We start from the raw sequence: 19,519 nt of genomic DNA, 5'->3' as shown, positions 1-19,519 counted from the left end.
AAACGAATAGCTGCGCCGTCGTCCCGGATCGATCCCCGAGGGAATCCGCCCGCCGCACGCAGCGCGGGGGGGGGGGGGTCCCGATCGGACCCTCCACCCGCTAGAAGGCAAGGACGTATATATACGCCCTTCTGCCTGTCCGTGCCATTTTGCGGACGTATATAGTCGTGCGGTGGGCGTTAAGGGGTTAATGTCCTAGAAAAAGCGATTTTTTTCCTCGATGTGATTCTTGTCAAGCCTGCCTTGCCTACACACGATCGTGAAAAAATAAAAAAATGATTGCACAAAGCGCGGTGACGTACAACACGTACGACGGGACTACAAAGGGGAAGTTCCATTTTGTGAAGCTTGTGTAAAGGACATGCTGATAAGGTTCTCCAGAACTTCCAAGGGAGGATGGATAACATTGCATGCAGAGGCAATGGTCATGTCCAAGCCATCAACAAACCCAACGTTCAACCCTTGAAAAATCTCTCGGAGTGCCAGATATTGGACATGGCCGTGGAAGTCACTAAAACGTTCCATATCGATGTCCATGTCACGGGCGTTCTCCTCCTTTATGATCACTCTGGTGCGTGGACTACGAATAAAGAGCCGCTCTATCGCTCTCCGGACATTGATTGCCGACCTGATGAAAGTTCGAAAGGGGAAAGGCCTGAAATGTTGACCCAGAGTAAGAACGATGATTGTGTTTTCTCCTCCGCCAACTAGGTCTATCTGGCGGGCCATGTAGGAATCTTCTTTGATGGAGTAGAAGGTTTTACTGACAAATGGAAAAGTGTGTTTCTTCCACTGGACGTAGATAAACTTTTCCAGATTAACGGCCAGAAGAGTCTTTTGCCAGGACTGCATCTCATCTTCCGTGTGATTGAAGTAATCCACAACTTAAAGAAGAAAAAACAATTATTCTTATTAACACTCCAGGGCCCGGATTCACAAAGGAGAGCGCATCTTTGTGCGGGCGTAACGTATCCTATTTACGTTACGCCTCCACAACTTTGACAGGCAAGTGCAGTATTCTCTAAGCAAAGTTGCGGCGGCGTAGCGTAAATAGGCCGGCGTAAGCCCGCCTAATTCAAATGTGGAACATGTGGGCGTGTATTATGTAAATGTATTGTGACCTCATGTAAATTACGCTTTCTCCGAACGGCGCATGCGCCGTCCGTGAACGTATCCCAGTGCGCATGCTCCAAATTAACCCGCAAAAAGCCAATGCTTTTGACGTGAACGTAAATTACGCACAGCCCTATTCGCGAACGACTTACGCAAACGACGTAATCTACGGAAAATTCGACGCTGGCCCGACGTCCATACTTAACATTGGTACGCCTCATCTACGCCTCATACAGCAGGGGTAACTTTACGCCGGAAAAAGCCTAACGTAAACGGCGTATCTGTACTGCGTCGGCCGGGGCGTACGTTTCGTGAATTGGCGTATCTAGCTGATTTACATATTTCTAGGCGTAAATCAGCGTACACGCCCCTAGCGGCCAGCGTAAATATGCAGTTAAGATACAACGGCGTAGGAGACTTACGCTGGTCGTATCTTATACAAATTCTGGCGTATCTGATTCTTTGAATCAGGCGCCAAGGTACGACGCCTCAGACTCAAAGAGACAACGGCTTATCTGGAGATACGCCATCGTATCTCCTACGTGAATCTGGGCCCAGGTGTTTTGAAAATGTTCCTCTTAAGGAAAGGCAGGAAAGAAGGAAGGAAGGAAGCTTTGAATGCTTACTTTTAATATTCTCCACAGAGAATGGACCTGAACATAAATCTTTCTGTTTTTGCTTTATGTATTCTGATATGTTTTATATATGACATATGAGTTATGTTTCTTCACACCCCCCCCCCCTCCTATTTCTACTTCTTAAAGTGGAGGTTCACCCTCAAAAAAAATTCTGACATCACATGGAGTAGAGCCATCCTACCGACAGAATGCCGGTGTTTTAAATGAACCTATTTAGAAAATAAAAAACAAACCTTTACAACCCCTTTAAGCGACTTGGTAACCGGTCGCGGGCCAGTTTTGGTATTGCTCCACAGGAAGCACTGGCTATTCTGTTCCACAGCTGCTTGCTTCCTCTACCACCCACTTTATTCACAACACTGATGCTCTGGGATGGCCGGTTGGCAACCCATGATCTGGGCTTGCCAACCCGCCATCCCAGAGCAGGGGGTGGCGGGCCACATCAGAGGGTTCGGCGGGCCACGTGTGGCCCCCGGGCCACTGGTTGGGCAGCCCTATTCTAAAAGAAGGAAGAATATCTCTCTAAAATTATTTTTAATATTCACTGTACAATATAAAGTATGTTGAATGCAGCAAAGGTTTTAATTTTTGGCCTCCTGAGTGGAGGATCAGAAGAAAGGAAGGGAGGGAGGGATGGAGGAAGAATGGAAGGAAATCTGAAGAAATGAGAAAGGAAGGAAGAGAGAGGGAATAAAGAAAAACCTAAGATATGAAGGTTCCTCCATACTTACTTTTAATATTCTCTGCAAAGTGTCTTATATATTGGCGAACTGTAGAATCCCCCATGAGGAACAGCTTTTTGCCCTTGAGAAAGTCTTTCAGCGTATCATTGTTGGTGAATTGTGTCATCTTACAGTGGATGGGCCTCCACACATTGTATGAGAAATATCCACTTGGGATGGGATAGTAGGATCCCGGGCTACACTTTTCAGTGGGTTCCTTCAGTTTCCCTAAACAAAATGATACCAATTAGGCACTGCTTGTGGAACCTTAAATCTGACATATTGTTTGTTATTATGGGCTGGAACACTGGTATCTACAATGGGTTTGCAGAGCCTGGGCTACCAGATACAATCAGAAAAAAATCACAAGGAAAGTTACATTCTGAGATTACATTTCAGAAATAGATTACATGAAGGTCAAGCATATGTCCCAGTAGCTGTGTAGATTTAACCACTTAACCCCCGGACCATATTGCTGCCCAAAGACCAGAGCACTTTTTGCGATTCGGCACTGCGTCGCTTTAACTGACAATTGCGCGGTCCTGCGACGTGGCTCCCAAACAAAATTGGCGTCCTTTTTTTCCCACAAATAGAGCTTTCTTTTGGTGGTATTTGATCACCTCTGCGGTTTTTAGTTTTTGCGCTATAAACAAAAATAGAGCCACAATTTTGAAAAAAAATAATATTTTTTACTTTTTGCTATAATAAATATCCCCCAAAAATATATAAAAAACTTTTTTTTCCCTCAGTAATAAGCATTTATTGATTGGTTTGCACAAAAGTTATAGCGTTTACAAAATAGGGGGTATTTTTATGGCATTTTTATTAATATTATTTTTTACTAGTAATGGCGGCGATCAGCGATTTTTTTTCGGTACTGCGACATTATGGCGGACACTTCGGAACACTTTTGACACATTTTTGGGACCATTGGCATTTTTATAGCAATCAGTGCTATAAAAATGCATTGGATACTATAAAAATGCCACTTGCAGAGAAGGGGTTAACACTAGGGGGCGAGGAAGGGGTTAAGTATGTTCCCTAGGTGTGTTCTAACTGTAGGGGGGGTGGCCTCTTCACTAGGGGAAATGACCGATCTTCTGTTCATACATTGTATGAACAGAAAATCAGCATTTCCCTCCCTGACAGGACCGGGAGCTGTGTGTTTACACACACAGCTCCCGGTCCCCGCTCTGTAACGAGCGATCGCGTGTGCCTGGCGGCAATCGTGCCCGCAGGGCACACGCACAGGAGTCGGGGGGAGCGGGGGGCGACGTTATATTACGTGCTCTCGCGCAGGGGAGCCAACCTGCCACCGTAAAACAACGGCGGCAGGTCGGCAAGTGGTTAATGGACAAGCACATTGGAGAGTTCAGTCAGGGACTATAATTGCATATTTGTTCCCTATCCACTTTCCGACCAGCGCACAACGATATACGTCGACACAATCGCACGACTGGGCATATGAGCGGACAGGTATGTCCCCTTTAACTGCTTGCCGCCTGCCGCAAACACTTATACGTCGACAGAATGGCACTCCTGGGCAAAAGGATGTACCTGTACGTCCCCTTTAAGGAAGCTCCGTAGGCCCGACGTGGATCCCGCGGGCTCGATCGCCGCGGGGATACCCGCGTTCGTCTCAAGGTGAGAAAGAACGGTGAAATGCTGACGTAAACAAGCATCTCTCCACTCTGCCGAGTGACAATGACAGTGATCACCGCTTCCTGTAATCGGAAGCTGTGATCACTGTCTTGTCACACACAGCCCATCCCCCCTACAGTAAGAAGCACTCCATAGGGCACACTTAACCCCCTGCAGCGCCACCTAGTGGTTAACCCATTCACTGCCAGTGTAATTTTCACAGTAATCAGTGCATTTTTATAGCACTAATCGCTGTAAAAATTACAATTGTCCCAAAATTGTGTCAAAAGCGTCCGATGTGTCCGCCATAATATCGCAGTCATGATAAAAATCGCTGATCGCCGACATTACTAGTAAAAAATATTAATAAAAATGCCATAAAACTATCCCCTATTTTGTAGATGCTATAACTTTTGCGCAAACCGATCAATAAACGCTTATTTACCAAAAATATGTAGAAGAATACTGATCGGCCTAAACTCAGGATTTTTTTTTATATATACAGTATTTTTGGGAGATATTTATTATAGCAAAAAGTAAAAAATATAGCTTTTTTTCAAAATTGTCGCTCTATTATTGTTTATAGCACAAAAAATAAAAATCACAGAGGTAATCAAATACCACCAAAAGAAAGCTCTATTTGTGGGAAAAAAAAGAAATCAACTTTGTTCAGGAACCACGTCGCACGACCGCGCAATTGTCAGTTAAAGCGGCACAGTGCCGAATCACAAAAAGTACTCTGGTCTTTGGGCAGCCAAATGGTCCGGGGCTGAAGTGGTTATCATGCACAAAAGTATGTTGACACCCCTCCAAATTATTGATTTCATGTATTTCCAGGGGGTAGCAGTATTAAAGATATAGGGCCAGATTCACAGACTAAGTACGCCGGAGTATGTGCTGATACTCCGGCGTACTTTCAAATTTCCCGCGTCGTATCTTAATTTGTAATTCACAAACAAGATACGACGGCTTTTGGCTAAGATCCGACAGGCTTACGGCTTCGTACGCCTTCGGATCTTAGGATGCAATACTTTGGCCGCCGCTGGGTGGAGTTTTCGTTGGTTTTCCAGCGTCAGGTATGCAAATTACCTTTTACGGCAATCCACGAAGGTACGCGCGTTCGTTACGTCGTCGCTAGTCGGCTTTTCGCGTCGCAAAGTTACGGCTGGTATTTAGGTGGTGTAACAATAGACAGCCCATGTTAAAGTATGGCCGTCGTTCCCGCATCGAATTTTAATTTTTTTTTTTTTTTTTTGCGTAAGACGTCGGGAAATACGAAAGTACGTTACGCACGTCGCCGTTCAAAAAACACGTCGGGGCGCCGTAATTTCGCGCAAAGCACGGCGGTGAAATTTCCAAACGGAGCATGCGCAGAATGTTCGGCGTGGGAACGCGCCTAATTTAAATGGTACACGCCCCATTTGAATTAGGCTGGCTTGCGCCGGACGGCTTTACGTTACACCGCCGTAAGTTTACACGCAAGTGCTTGGTGAATCAGGCACTTGCGCTGAAAACTTGCGGCGGTGTAACGTAAAGACGATACGTTACGACGCCGCAGATCTCTGTGAATCTGGCTCATAGCATACAAGGCCATTTTAGACAACCTTGTGGTGACAGTTTAGAGAAGGCCCTTTTTTTTTGTTCCAGCATGACTGTCCCCCTGTGAAAAAAAAATAAAGACATCATTTTGCTAAGAAGCAGGAAATTTTATCTTTTATCTTTTATCCTTTTACAAGCTAAAAACACATTTTCATTTTGATGAACTGAATTCAGTAAATGGAAACTTACTGCCACAGCTGGCAACTTTGATTTGTTTTATAGGCTTTGAAACTTCCAACCCAATGTTTGACCTAAAAAATAACAAAAGTTTACCAACAAATTCAGTTTAATTATGATTAAAACCTCTTCTTGCCATATGTACACTATATTGCCAAAAGTATTGGGACACGTGCCGCACATAAACTTTAATGGCATTCTAGTCTTAGGCCCGGATTCACGTAGAATCGCGTATCTTTGTGCGGGCGTAATGTATCCTATCCTGTAGCAAATTGGATGATGCTCTGCTGGGCTTTTTTTCCTTCCTCTGGATCAAGGAAATAGAATTGGGTATATGGGATTGTATGTTATTTTTTTTTTTTACTTTTTTGTGGTTGAACTAGATGGTCTTTTTTCAACCTGACTAACTATGTAACTATGTAACAGACATAGGGCCAAATCCACAAAGATCCGGCGTAACTTATTTTTTTCTATTTAAGTTACACTGCCTTAAAATTTCGACCTAAGTCCCCGATCCACAAAGCACTTACCTAGAAATTTTGGGCTGTGTAACTTAAATTCCGCCGGCGCAAGGCGTTCCTCTTTTCATGGGGGCGATTCCCATTTAAATTAGGCGCGCTCCCGCGCCGGCCGTACTGCGCATGCTCGTGACGCCATTTTCCCGACGTGCATAGCGCGAAATTACGTTACCCTGAGCTTTGTGGATTGCGACGGGTCAATAAAGTTGCGTCGGGAAAAAAAAAAGATACGGCGCGAAAAAAAATAATTAAAAATTTAAAGGTCTGCTTTTACATGGTGTACTAACTTTACACCATGTAAAAGCAGCCCTAATTTTGCGTATGCAAACTAAAACTTACGGAGAAAAAACGAAGCTGAAAAGCTTTGTGGATCTCCGTAAGTGCTAATTTGCATACCCGAGGCGGCATTTCGACACAAAATGCCCCCAGCGGCGGATGCGGTACTGCATCCTAAGATCCGGCAGTGTAAGTCCCTTACACATGCCGGATCTTCTGCCCAACTATGTGAAACTGATTCTGTGGATCAGTTCCATAGTTAGGAACAGGGATACGACGGCGTAACAGCAATTACGCCGTCGTATCCCTTTTGCGGATTTGGCCCATAGTTTTGACTTGGCTTCAACCAGGAACCCAAGGCAACTTAGATGACATGGTACACCGTTCCCAACACTAGGCTGCCCACTTGTATGTATTATTACCTGTTAAGAAGAAGCTGCTCCACCTCCGTAAGATAGGAATGATCCCGGTTGACGGAATTCATATGGGTCAGGGCTTCACAAGGGTAATTTTCGGGCTTAGCACAATAAAAAGCCTCTTTATCCCTTTTATCGATGTAGGCGCAGACCTCCTCCTGGGTGTCAAGATGGAACCCACATTCACTGTTGACGAAGCTTGTAGCACTTGTGAAATTTCCAGTGTACTTAATATTGGCAAAGCCTTGGTTCCTGCCGCGCCATAAGGCAGAGACGGCCTCGCTTGGGTGCATTAGGACTATAGATATGTGCACAGTGCCCTCCCAAAATAAGGTGAATTTTACTAAATACGTCCCATTATTATAATCTTGTATACTGCCGCTAGCACTGCTGTTCGTGTCAGGTGAGTATATCCTGGCTCTTAAATAATCACCGCCATATGTTTTTGGGGCTCCAGAATAATCGTATGCATCGACCCTCACGAGCAGTAGGTCCCCCACACAATAATCGTCTTTTCGGTTAACAACAGTCACTTTGGTCTCCTTCGCGCTGGTTGCCTTTTCTATGTTGTCAATGGACACCTTGGGAATAAGTGTGTCAATTTTACTGAAAAAGTCTTTAATTTCATCATCGGTTTCCATTGGTGCCGGGATGGGCTGCGTAACGCTACATTCTGTTTGTGGTTGGCAGTTACATAGCTGGAGCATGTTCATTTTAGGGACCTGAAACATAAGTACATTGTTTTTAAACTGTAGTTTTGCATTAAACAACAAAGAATGCTTTATCAATAACTTGATCTTCGAAGGGTTAGTCCTTCAAAAACTAAAATAAATCACCCACCGGCTAGCAGTCTCACTTTTCCTATTGCAATGACTTAAATGTAAAATTTTAAATCCACAGAGGCTCCCTTAGGCCCAGGGCTCAAGTCCTGCGAGAACTAGTGGGAACGGAGTTCCTGCACTTTTTTAACAGCAGGAACTCAGTTCCCTTTGCAGGACTAGAGCAGCCGAGAGCAGCCGAGCCAATCCTTTACTAACCGGCGATGCCCAGCTCGAGTCACTGTCAGGGGCAGGCGAACTTTAGTAATCCTTTATGTTACTGGCCGCTTCCTGTATATGGATTCATCAGGTAGTGTGTGGGTATTCCGTCACTTCCTCGATGCCGCAATGTCTCCTGGGAGCTTTCGTCATTGTTCCCAGGAGACATTGCGGAGGTCTGCCGCGAGTTATCGCGGGATTTAGAAAGAACTTACTAAGGTACAGTGGATCGAAAAAGAAAAATCATGCGGTTTAGTAATTATGCATGAGCGTATCATTTTTTTTTTTGTTGGTGGGAGAGTGGATCTTGGGTGGGAGTTCCCACACTTTTTTCCCCAGGACTTGACCCCTGCTTAGGCCCCTTATACACGGTTCGGCGGACCTGAACGGCCACTCCATACATCTCTATGGAGCGTCGGATGTCAGCAGTGACATGTCTGCTGACATCCGTTCCGATCCGCTAAAATCTGACGTATACATAGGTGTGCGCAAGGGTTGTGCCAGGTGTGCCTGGGCACACCCTAATCCTGGGGTTGGGAACCTGTCAGTGGTGGGCAGGTGACAGGTAAACCACAATCTTTCCTTGTCAACCCTCAGAACCTGGACAGGAGAGGTGGCGGAGGTGGAATTTAGTGGAAGAGATCTGTATTTTCCTCCTGCAGCAGCTGAAAGTAGGCTTCTCCTTCTCTCCCTTTTGTCAATATTCAGCTGCCACAGGAGTTAAATATAGGGGATCGGTACTAATATATGCCACCCCTCTTTTCCCTGTTCCTCTTCCTTCTGTTGTCTGGATCCCCCATGTGCTCCCGTGGTCCCCCTTCCCCCCATTGTTTCAGGATGGAGAGTGGGGAAGAGGCCGGTAAATATGCCAAACCCATATGTGTTGGAGCTTTGGGGTGCACACCCTAATGCAATAGGCTGCGCACACCTATGTATATCTATATACATTTTTCACACTCAAGATTCACACAACTTTCACTCAAGATTTACACTAATTTTCCTAATTCAATCTCGAAAGACAGTTTTGCCTGAGCCAGGCCTTCTCCCCTAACATCAGTACCTGAGCTCACAAATGCGTTTCTGAAAGAATGGTCAAACATTCCCATAGACAGGGCTGGACTGGGACAAAGATGTGGCCCTGGACTTCATCCAGACTGGCCCACTTTGACAGGTCTCTCCCACGGCGGCCGGACAACTCCCGCACCCCCCCGGCCACCCAAGCCCCCTCTCCCCCTTCACTAGCCACTAGCTGTTCTACTTTATTAGAGTAGAACGGCTGGTACTGGTACTCTTATAGGCAGTACCAGTGGGAAAGCTAGACATTATTTCACCCGGGGCAAAGAATCAGTTCGGTGCTCCCTTATGGGACAAGATTAGGCAGAAGTGAGAAACTCCCAGGCCATAGCTGTTGAGTCAGCTGTCTGTCCCCTCCCCCATGCTCCTCTGTCGTCCCCCCTGCTCCTCTGGTCCTCCCCCTGCTTCTTTGTTCCCCCCAGGTGATCGCTGCGGGAAGGGAGAGACAGAGGAGCAGAGGGGGGCGGCGGTCCACTGTCACTGAAGCCGGCCCACTGAGCCATCGGCCCACCGGGAAACTCCCTGTAGTCCCAATGGCCAGTCCATCCCTGCCCATAGACACACTCCTAATCCTTGTGGACGGCCTTCCCAGAAGAGTTGAAACTGTTAAGCTTCGTACACACGATCAGTCCATTCGATGAGAACGGACCGACGGACCGTTGTCATAGGTTAACCGATGAAGCTGACTGATGGTCCGTCGCGCCTACAAACCATCAGTTAAATTACCGATCGTGTCAGAACGCGGTGACGTAAAACACAACGACGTGCTGAAAAAAACGAAGTTCAATGCTTCCAAGAATGCGTAGACTTGATTCTGAGCATGCGTGGATTTTTAACCGATGGTTGTGCGTTCTAACGATCGGTTTTGACCTATCGGTTACCAATCCATCGGTTAAATTTTAAAGCAAGTTGGCTTTTTTTTAACCGAAGGTTAAATAACCTATGGGGCCCACACACGATTGGTTTTGACCAATGAAATCCGTCCATCAGACCGTTGTCCTCTGGTTAACCTATCGTGTGTATGAGGCCTTATAGCTGTAAAGGGTGGGGCAACTCAATATTGAACCCTACGGACTAAGACTGGGATGCCATTAAAGTTCATGGGCCAGATTCAGAAAGACTGGCGTATTTTTAGGCGGGCGTAGCGCATCTCATATACGCTATGCCGCCGTAACCTAGAGAGGCGAGTACCGTATTCAGAAAGAACTTGCGCCCTAAGTTACGGCGGCATAGCGTAAATGGGCCGGCGTAAGCCCGCCTAATTCTAATTATCAAGGCAGTGGGCGTGTTGTATTACAATGAGCCGTGACCCCATGCAAATTAGGGGCCGAACGAACGGCGCATGCGCGCGCATGCTCAGAATCTCGTTGCAAATACTCCCCAAGATACGTCGGCTCAATGCTTTGTCGACGTGAACGTAACCTACGCCCATCCCCATTCACGTACTACTTACGCAAACGACGTAAAATACAACGCTGTTCCGACGTTTCCGACGTCCATATATTAACATGACTTACCCCTGCTTTATGAGGGGTAAAGTTACACCGGTCGTACGCCTTACGTAAACATCATATAGTAATGCGCCGGGCGCAAGTACGTTTGTGAATCAGCGTATCTTGCTCATTTGCATATTCGCCGCGTAGATCTACGGAAGCACCCCTAGCGGCCAGCGTAAATATGCAACCAAGATACGACGGCGTAAGAGACTTACGTCAGTCGTATCTTGTAGAAATTCTGGCGTATCTGATTCTTTGAATCAGGCGCATAGATACGACGCCTCACATTCGGACTTACGACGGCGTATCTGGAGATACGCCGTCGGAAGTCCTTTGTGAATCTGGCCCTCTGTGTCTGTAAAGGCAGGCGTCCCAATACTTTTGGTAATATAGTGTATCTCCTCTTTTCCTTTTCTTGTGATAACTGTACAATGTGGTCACCAGGACAAATAGAGAGAGTCACATGTGAGACACAGACAGCAATAAAAGCCTTACTGATGTTACAACTCTTTTACACTCTATTAAAAAGAAATAAAATGTTTATGTCACTCCTGCCTATTCCTTGACCTAGATCTTTGCTCAAGCTAGTTTTATATTCTTGTTAATTGTGTTATTTCACCTTATCTCGAGTAGAAACACTCCCATTTTTACACATATGAATACCGTAAATAGTTTTCCTGGTAACCCTGCGTTAAGCCAGTGAAGATTAAAGCTGGGCTGGCCATACACTACTAGAAGAATTTAGGGCCAGATTCACAGAGCAGATACGACGGCGTTTCTCCTGATACACCGTCGTATCTCTGTTTCTATCTATGCGACTGATTCATTTTTTTTTGCATTGATACATGTCCCCTGAGGCAGGACCCGGGTCCCCAAACACGTTTTAGGACAATAACTTGCATATTAGCCTTTAAAATTCACACTTTTGATTTCTCACGTTCGAGTCCCATAGACTTTAACAGTGTTCGAATGTTCGCGTGAACTTTTGGTCTGTTCGTGATGCGAACCGAATCGGGGGGGGGGGGGGGGGGGGGGGTGATGGGGTGTTCGGCTCATCCCTAGGGGAAATCCAAAATTTTAGGGTTGTCCCTAGAATAAGAGGAAAAGGGAAATCTTTAATGTCCAAGAGAGGAATTCCCCTCACTTCGGGAGATTTCCCCCAACTTCCTGTTGCTCCTCTCTCCTTGTCCCTGTCCCAATAATAATAAAAACTAAAACACCTTTCACGTTACATATTTAATACACACATGAACTTGGTGTATAGTACCTGTATTTTATTCCGACTGAACCCCAAGAAGATTATGGCAGTTACTGCTGCCACTATCACAACCGATCTGAGAGACGGCTTCATGTTTCGCAGAGAAATTGTCTCCTGGGGGATAAAAAGAAGGCAATGGGCATTATTTTTAGGATCCAAAGAGAAGATGTCCTGACATCTCCCATCTCATGCTAAGGACACTCTTGTCTAGAAATAGTGTTAGTCATAGGTGTGCACTAGTTAGTCATAGCCTATTGCATTAGGGTGTGCACCCCAAAGCTCAAACACATCTGCGTGTGTGTCTACATCAGGGCCGCCATCAGGGGGGTACAGCCCATACACTTGTAAGGGGCCCAAGCATCTGGAGGGGCCCAGCCGACTGGCAGGGATGTGAGAAGACAAGGGTGGGGGTAGAAGAGCTCCGTGAATGCTTATGTATGTGTGTAAGTCGGCAGGTGCTGCTCTGTGTCATTGAGCTCACATCAGGCTCTTTGCTGCCACCTCTGGCCATTTCTTGCATGTGCACCCCTCATGTGAGCTGCCTGTACTCAGTGTACTGTATGCTGAACTGCAGCTCCTATCTGTGTCTCAGCCACACGTGGAGACAAGAGCTGGGGCTAGGAGGGTCACCTTACAAATAAGGACTGTTGTGGGGGGGGGTGGCTGTGTGTATTTACATGTCTGTGTGTGTACGTGTGTGTCATATATGCACGTGTGAGTGGGGCTGAGAACATACAGATGTAAGGGGGGCTAGGGCACTGAAGGACTTGATGGGATGGCTAGTGGGCGGGTTTGGTGGGACAACCAGTGGGCGGTGTGATGGATCTGGATAACATTTCTACTTTTTTATTATTTTATTAGAACCACTAAAATGTTTAATCTCTTTTATATTTTCATATTGTTTCTATATTGTTGTTTTTTTATATTTCTTTTTATATATGCATGTGTGAAAAGTATATGTCACAATAAGTGTTTATTTTCCTTGATAAGATTTGTCAGATATGAAATTAAGTTTTAAAAGTAATGAACTCAGCATTGAAAATATGAAGGATAAAGAACTAAAGATGGGAGCAGATGTCATCCCCCCACTCTCCACTCTTCACTCTTCCACTCCCAAACCACCCCTCCCTTCTAGATTGAAAAGATTAACTTTTTTACACTGGATGATGTGGGCAGCATGCCCAAACATGGACTTCCATCTCCTTGCTCCTAGATAGCCCCCACCACCGTCTGAAATCAAGATGGCTCTCAAGGACTTTGGAATGTCTGCCATGTGCTACAGACGTCACAAGGGGGTGGGTAAGGGGGCTGGGAAATGTGTAAGCTAACCAATCAAATGCATGTATTTGTGATTCTGTGGTTTTAATAAAAGAGCCAGCAGGCTCCAGTCAGTTCATGTTGGGCTGAGAAGCTGAAAGAAGAGGTGAGATGTAGATCTGTGTCTGGTCCACATATTTCACCTTATTAATTTGAATCAAACGGCAGAATGGGTAATCCTGAGATATTGTATCAGGGCCTCATCCTCATCAGCGGGCCCTGGGGAATATTAGTGGTCAGGCTCGGGGGGCCCAGGCCCAAAGCTGTGTAAGCGGCCCAATTTCTGATGGCAGCCCTGGTCTACATACTGTATATATGGTCGGACACATTGATCTCCCTTTCAGTACAGTGAAAGAGAAGTGTGTAAGAACTTATCTTATTGGCGGAATCGGTAAGAGGGAAATCTTTCTCATCTCCCCGCTGCCACCCAGAGTGACAATGCTAATGTGCACTAGGTGATTAGGGTGTGCCCTGGCACACCCTGTGCGCACGCCTATGGTGTTAGTTCATTTGGAGGTTGCAGTGTCAGCCTCCAAATGAAGGTCAAGTGAACCAGTCAAGGCACTCTGAAAAAACTAATAGGGAGATAAAAAAAAAAAAGAAAGAAGGAAGGGAGAGATATAGAGATGAAAATAAATGGAGGAAGGATAAAAGAAAAATAGAGAGGGAGAGGGAAGACTGGGTGGCGCGGAAAAATACTAAGAAAAGAGAAGGGGGAATGAAATGAGATAAAGAGGTAGACCACTGGATTATGAGTATGAGACTCAATTATAATGTAATATTTATTCATTACCTGTTCATTCCTCATTGAATTTATGGAGACAGGAATCATCCTTCCTTCATAGTTGCTGGACCACATGAAAGCCACCCAGCCATCAGGAACACCACAGCTGCTGTAGGACATACAAAAATCAATGAAGGGCCAAGCTATTGAAGAACACAGGATGGAACCACAGAGAGGCCATCTTGGCCTCTGTTTCATCTACATCTGCCATGATGCTGCACATGTGATCCGTTAAGACACCAGCCATTGGATGGTTTGACAGTCTGGTTGAGAGCACAACCAATGGGAGGGTTACAGAGAGTATTGTTCTTAACCACTTCCCGACCTCCTCATGTACATATACGTCAGCAGAATGGCACGGACAGGCACATGTACGTACCTGTACGTCCTCTGCTAGACGTGGGTGGGGGGTCCGATCGGGACCCCCCCCCCCCGGTACATGCGGAGGTCGGGTCCGCTCGGGGAGCGATCCGGGACGACGGCGCGGCTATTTGTTTTTAGCCGCTCCGTCGCGATCGCTCCCCGGAGCTGAAGAACGGGGAGAGCCATATGTAAACACGGCTTCCCCGTGCTTCACTGTGGCGGCGCATCGATCGGGTGATCCCCTTTATAGGGGAGATCCGATCGATGATGTCATTCCTACAGCCACACCCCCCTACACTAGTAAACACATACACAGTGATCCCTAAATGTTACAGCGCCCCCTGTGTTTAACTCCCAAACTGCAACTGTCATTTTCACAATAAAGAATGCAATTTAAATGCATTTTTTGCTGTGAAAATGACAATGGTCCCAAAAATGTGTCAAAATTGTCCGAAGTGTCCGCCATAATGTCGCAGTCACGAAAAAAATCGCTGATCGCCGCCATTAGTAGTAAAAAAAAAAAAAATAAAAAAAAATGCAAAAAAACTATCCCCTATTTTGTAAACGCTATAAATTTTGCGCAAACCAACCGATAAACGATTATTGCGATTTTTTTTTACCAAAAATAGGTAGAAGAATACGTATCGGCCTAAACTGAGGAAAAAAAAAAATTATATATGTTTTTGGGGGATATTTATTACAGCAAAAAGTAAAAAATATTGCATTTTTTTCAAAATTGTCGCTCTATTTTTGTTTATAGCGCAAAAAATAAAAACCGCAGAGGTGATCAAATACCACCAAAAGAAAGCTCTATTTGTGGGGAAAAAAGGACGCCAATTTTGTTTGGGAGCCACGTCGCACGACCGCGCAATTGTCTGTTAAAGCGACGCAGTCCCGAACTGTAAAAACCCCTTGGGTCTTTAGGCAGCAATATGGTCCGGGGCTTAAGTGGTTAAAGGACATGTTTTAGTGCAGACATTCTCAGCTAGGGTTCCTCCATTTTTTTCTAGGGTTTCCTTGAGCTGTGACTGACTGACCTTCACAAAAAGGTGACCCGGGTATAAAGCCTCGTACACACGACCGAGGAACTCGACGGGCGAAACACATCGTTTTGCTCGTCGAGTTCCTTGTGAGGCTGTTGAGGATCTCGGCGAGCCAATTTTCTCCATTCCCATCGAGGAAAAAAGAGAACATGCTCTCTTTTTGGTTTGACGAGTTCCTCGACAGTTTCCTTGTCGAAAAATGTACACACGACCGGTTTCCTCGGCAAAAAAAAAAAAACAGCAAAAAACAGTTTCTTGCTGATTTTTGCCGAGAAACTCGGTCGTGTGTACGAGGCTTCAGCCGAGGGGGGCATTTTCAGCACAACAAAATGTGCTGAAAAACTCGGCTTATACTCGAGTATATACGGTATTTATAATATTATTTATCATGTAAAAAGACCCGTTACCATTTTATATCCATTTAGGAACAGCGCACCATTTTTATTTTTAGAATACCATACAGTGGGGGTTATTTACGAAAGGCAAATCCACTTTGCACTACTAGTGCAAACTACAAGTGCACTTGAAATTGCACTGAAAGAAGTGCAGTCGCTGTAAATCCAAGGGGGAGATATGAAATGAGGGGAAGCTCTGCTGATTTTCTTATCCAATCATGTGCAAGCTAAAATGCTGTTTTTTTTTATTTTCCTTGCATGTCCCTCTCGGATCTACAGCTGCACTTTCAGTTCAATTTCAAGTCCACTTGTAGTGCAAAGTGGATTTGCTTTTAGTAAATAACCCCCTATGAGACCCCAGCAGGAGAAAGAAAAAAAATGACCTTCCTAACTTTGTGAAAACGCTGGCACTTCAACTATTCATAAATCATCTCTAATCAGTAACAATATCAATACTTAAAGCGGAGGTTCACCCGTACATAAAACTTTTTCCCCTTAGATTCCTGCTCGTTTTGTCTAGGGAAATCGGCTAGTTGTTTTAAAATATGATCCGTACTTACGGTTTGCGAGATGCATCCTCTCCACCGCTTCCGGGTATGGGTCTTCGGGAGCGGGCGTTCCTATTTTGATTGACAGTCTTCCGAGAGGCTTCTGACGGTCGCATCCATCGCGTCACGATTTTCCGAAAGAAGCCGAACGTCGGTGCGCAGGCGCAGTATAGAGCCGCACCGACGTTCGGCTTCTTTCGGCTACTAGTGGCGCGATGTATGCGACCGTCGGAAGCCTCTCGGAAGACTGTCAATCAAGAAGGAACGCCCAGTCCCGAAGACCTATACCCCGGAAGCGACGGAGAAGATGCATCTCGAAAACGGTAAGTACGGCTCATATTTTAAAACAACTAGCCGATTCCCCTAGACAAAACGAGCATTCATCTAGGGGGATTGTTTGAAAAAATAGATTAATGGGTGAACTCCCGCTTTAATTAAAATAATTTAAAAAAATATTTAAAATAATAGAGTTCACCTACCGTAATACAGGGTCCTATCATTATCCAAATAACAGGACTGACGAATGTCTTGCAGGTCTTGCAGTCCTTGTTGGCTGATCTCTCTATACTGATTTACAGCTCTGCTTGTAGACGAGGTCATCCTGTATTGGGTGTATCAAGATTCCTGTCTGTGACAGAGGTAATACGTCTCGTTACTAGTTATTAAGCTAGATGACACCACTTAAGGAGAATCTAAGAGCTGGTTTTATATGTAATGCGGATAAATGTATCAGTATGTATTTTTAAATGTATCCAAACTAAATGTTTTTCGGCTTTTTTTTCCCTCTCCTTTATTTTCACCCGATGAATTCCCTTGGAGAATAACCCACTTCCTGTTTTAGGGTGACAACTAGGGATGGGCCGAACGAAAGGCAAAGGTCATTTACGAAAGGCAAATCAAGTGCATACTACGGGCCAGATTCACGTAGATCAGCGGATCTTTAGATCCGCTCGATCTATCTGATTTAAGATCCGCTGCCGCAAGTTTGAGAGACAAGTGGGTAATTCACAAACCACTTACCTCCAAACTTGCGGCGGCGGATCGTAAAACCCCCGGCGGAATTCAAATTCCGCGGCTAGGGGGAATGTACTATTTAAATCAGGCGCGTCCCCGTGCCTATTGAAATGAGCATGCGCCGTCCGCGAAATTTCCCGGCGTGCATTGCTCCCACTGACGTCACTAGGACGTCAGTGGTTTCGACGTGAGCGTAACTTGCGACGCGCGGGTTTCTGAATTGGCGTAAGCAAACGACGTAAAAAAATTCAAACTCGACGCAGGAATGACGGCTATACCTAATATTGGCTGCACCTCATAGAAGCAGGGGTAAGTATACGCCGGGAAAACCGCTACGGAAACGTCGTAAGAAGACTGCGTCGGGTCCGCGTACGTTCGTGAATTCGCGTATTTCAACGTAAATCAGCGGGAACGCCCCCCCGCGCCATTTTCAAATTTAAAATAAAATCTGACGGTGTAACACATTGTAACACTGTCGGATCTTAGCCATATCTATGCGTATCTGATTCTATGAATCAGGCGCATAGATACGACCAGTTTAAGTCAGAGATACGACGGCGTATCAGGAGATACACCGTCGTATCTCTTTGTGAATCTGGCCCTACAAGTGCAAAGTGCACTTGAAATTGCACTTGGAAGTGCAGTCGCTGTAGATCCGAGGAGGGGCACGCAAGGAAAATAAAAAACAGCATTTTAGCTTGCACATGATTGGATGATAAAATCAGCAGAGCTTCCCCATCATTTCAGATCTTCCCCTCAGATTTACAGTCACTTTACTTCCAAATGCACTTTCAGTGCAAATTCAAGTGTACTTTGCACTTGTAGTTTGCACTTGCAGTGCAAAGTGGATTTGCCTTTTATAAATAACCCCCTATTTGTTTATGGTAATATTGCATTGCTTATACTTCCTGTTTCCTGTTACCTTTGACCTGGATGAAGTTATATAGTTATATAGTTCAACATGGCTCTTCAGGCTACCAGCTTGCAGTGTCTTCATTTCTATACTTGAAACAGTAGAGGTGAAGATCACATCTGGCATGAATTTATATAATATTATGCAGAAACAAAAATATGCCAGGGTGTGGTGGGCATTGTCATGCTTAACTTGTAAAAAAACAATATTATTATTATTATGATCATCATTTTTATATGATAATGGGAATGTTTCAGTTCTTGGAATACACACCCTTGGCTCTCAAATCCACTTTGCACTACAAGTGCGAACTACAGGTGTAAAGTGCACCTGAAATTGCACTGAAATTGCACTTGGAAATGCAGTCGCTGTAAATCTGAGGGGTATATCTGAAATGAGGGGAAGCTCTGCTGATTTTATTATCCAATCATGTGCAAGCTAAAATGCTGTTTTTTATTTTCCTTGCATGTCCCCCTCAGATCTACAGAGACTGCACTTCCAACTGCACTCTCAGTGCAATTTCAAGTGTTACTGTTAGGGGTCCCCACAACTTGGGAAATTTTATAAAGGTGTCACGGCACTAATAAGGTTGAGAACCACTGGTCTACGTGGATCACAATAAACTGCTGTACCTAAATATTCCACAAGGTGGTGACATTTCACGCCTGCTGCTCATTGCAAAAGTACTCAAAAACACACACAAGCAATGACCGGACTGTGTGGCGCTGCCTTATACGAGTGAAACTTGTTTTTCTGTTTGGATTTTTAATAAACATAATGGTTTTACACAAAGAAGTCCCTTTCTCGTGTTTGTTTTTCATATATTTAGTTGAACCAATGGATTGAAGGGGTACAGGCTGATCTGAAGTGCTGAAAGACCTTTTCCTTTAGGGGGGTTAAGCCTCCTTGGTGAGTGATTGATTATCACTGGAGTATAAGTCAGGAGCGCTCTTTTTTTGTATACATCCATATTTGATCTCGGAGAACTGCGTGACACTTTTTTTGTATTTTTTTTTTAAGAAGACACAAAGAAAAGACAGATCACTGTGCTGAAGCATTTTATTTTCATAGTCAAGTACGTTGATCTTGATTTGCACGGTATTTTTAAAAAACCTTGTGGGCTTTTGAGATTTTTTGAATACTTATAGTGTACACCGTGTCGGATTTTTACTTATAT

The 19,519-nt window shown here is 45.0% G+C and overlaps 1 protein-coding gene across 3 annotated transcripts; it reads right to left on the bottom strand.

Annotated features, from left to right (window-relative positions):
* Positions 1-275: 275 nt before the first annotated feature.
* Positions 276-17,269, bottom strand: LOC120943209 (NXPE family member 2-like). Of its 3 annotated transcripts, none has more exons than XM_040356382.1 (7): positions 16,895-17,269; positions 14,076-14,175; positions 11,975-12,079; positions 7,107-7,822; positions 5,903-5,964; positions 2,483-2,701; positions 276-884 (listed from the first exon to the last, which is right to left on the bottom strand). In XM_040356382.1, the coding sequence occupies exons 2-7, from the start codon at positions 14,139-14,141 to the stop codon at positions 319-321; spliced, it is 1,734 nt and encodes a 577-aa protein (XP_040212316.1). In that variant the 5' UTR covers positions 14,142-14,175; positions 16,895-17,269; the 3' UTR covers positions 276-318. The 3 variants fall into 3 exon arrangements, with proteins under 3 accessions (XP_040212316.1, XP_040212318.1, XP_040212319.1); XM_040356384.1 differs by having other exon boundaries at positions 14,076-14,172; XM_040356385.1 differs by lacking the exon at positions 11,975-12,079 and having other exon boundaries at positions 16,895-17,268.
* Between the last annotated feature and the right edge of the window lie 2,250 nt (positions 17,270-19,519).

This window comes from Rana temporaria, chromosome 6, assembly GCF_905171775.1.
Source record: "Rana temporaria chromosome 6, aRanTem1.1, whole genome shotgun sequence".
Taxonomy (NCBI): domain Eukaryota; kingdom Metazoa; phylum Chordata; class Amphibia; order Anura; family Ranidae; genus Rana; species Rana temporaria.
This window is presented reverse-complemented; position numbering and strand designations above follow the sequence as displayed.

Excerpts from the sequence above, each read along its gene's own strand:
- LOC120943209 (XM_040356382.1), bottom strand. The coding sequence starts at position 14,141 with ATGTGGTCCAGCAACTATGAAGGAAGGATGATTCCTGTCTCCATAAAT. Across the intron at positions 7,823-11,974 it reads TCAGTCGGAATAAAATACAG|GTCCCTAAAATGAACATGCT; the intron begins GTACTATACACC and ends CTTATGTTTCAG. Across the intron at positions 2,702-5,902 it reads CAAAGTTGCCAGCTGTGGCA|GGAAACTGAAGGAACCCACT; the intron begins GTAAGTTTCCAT and ends CATTTTGTTTAG.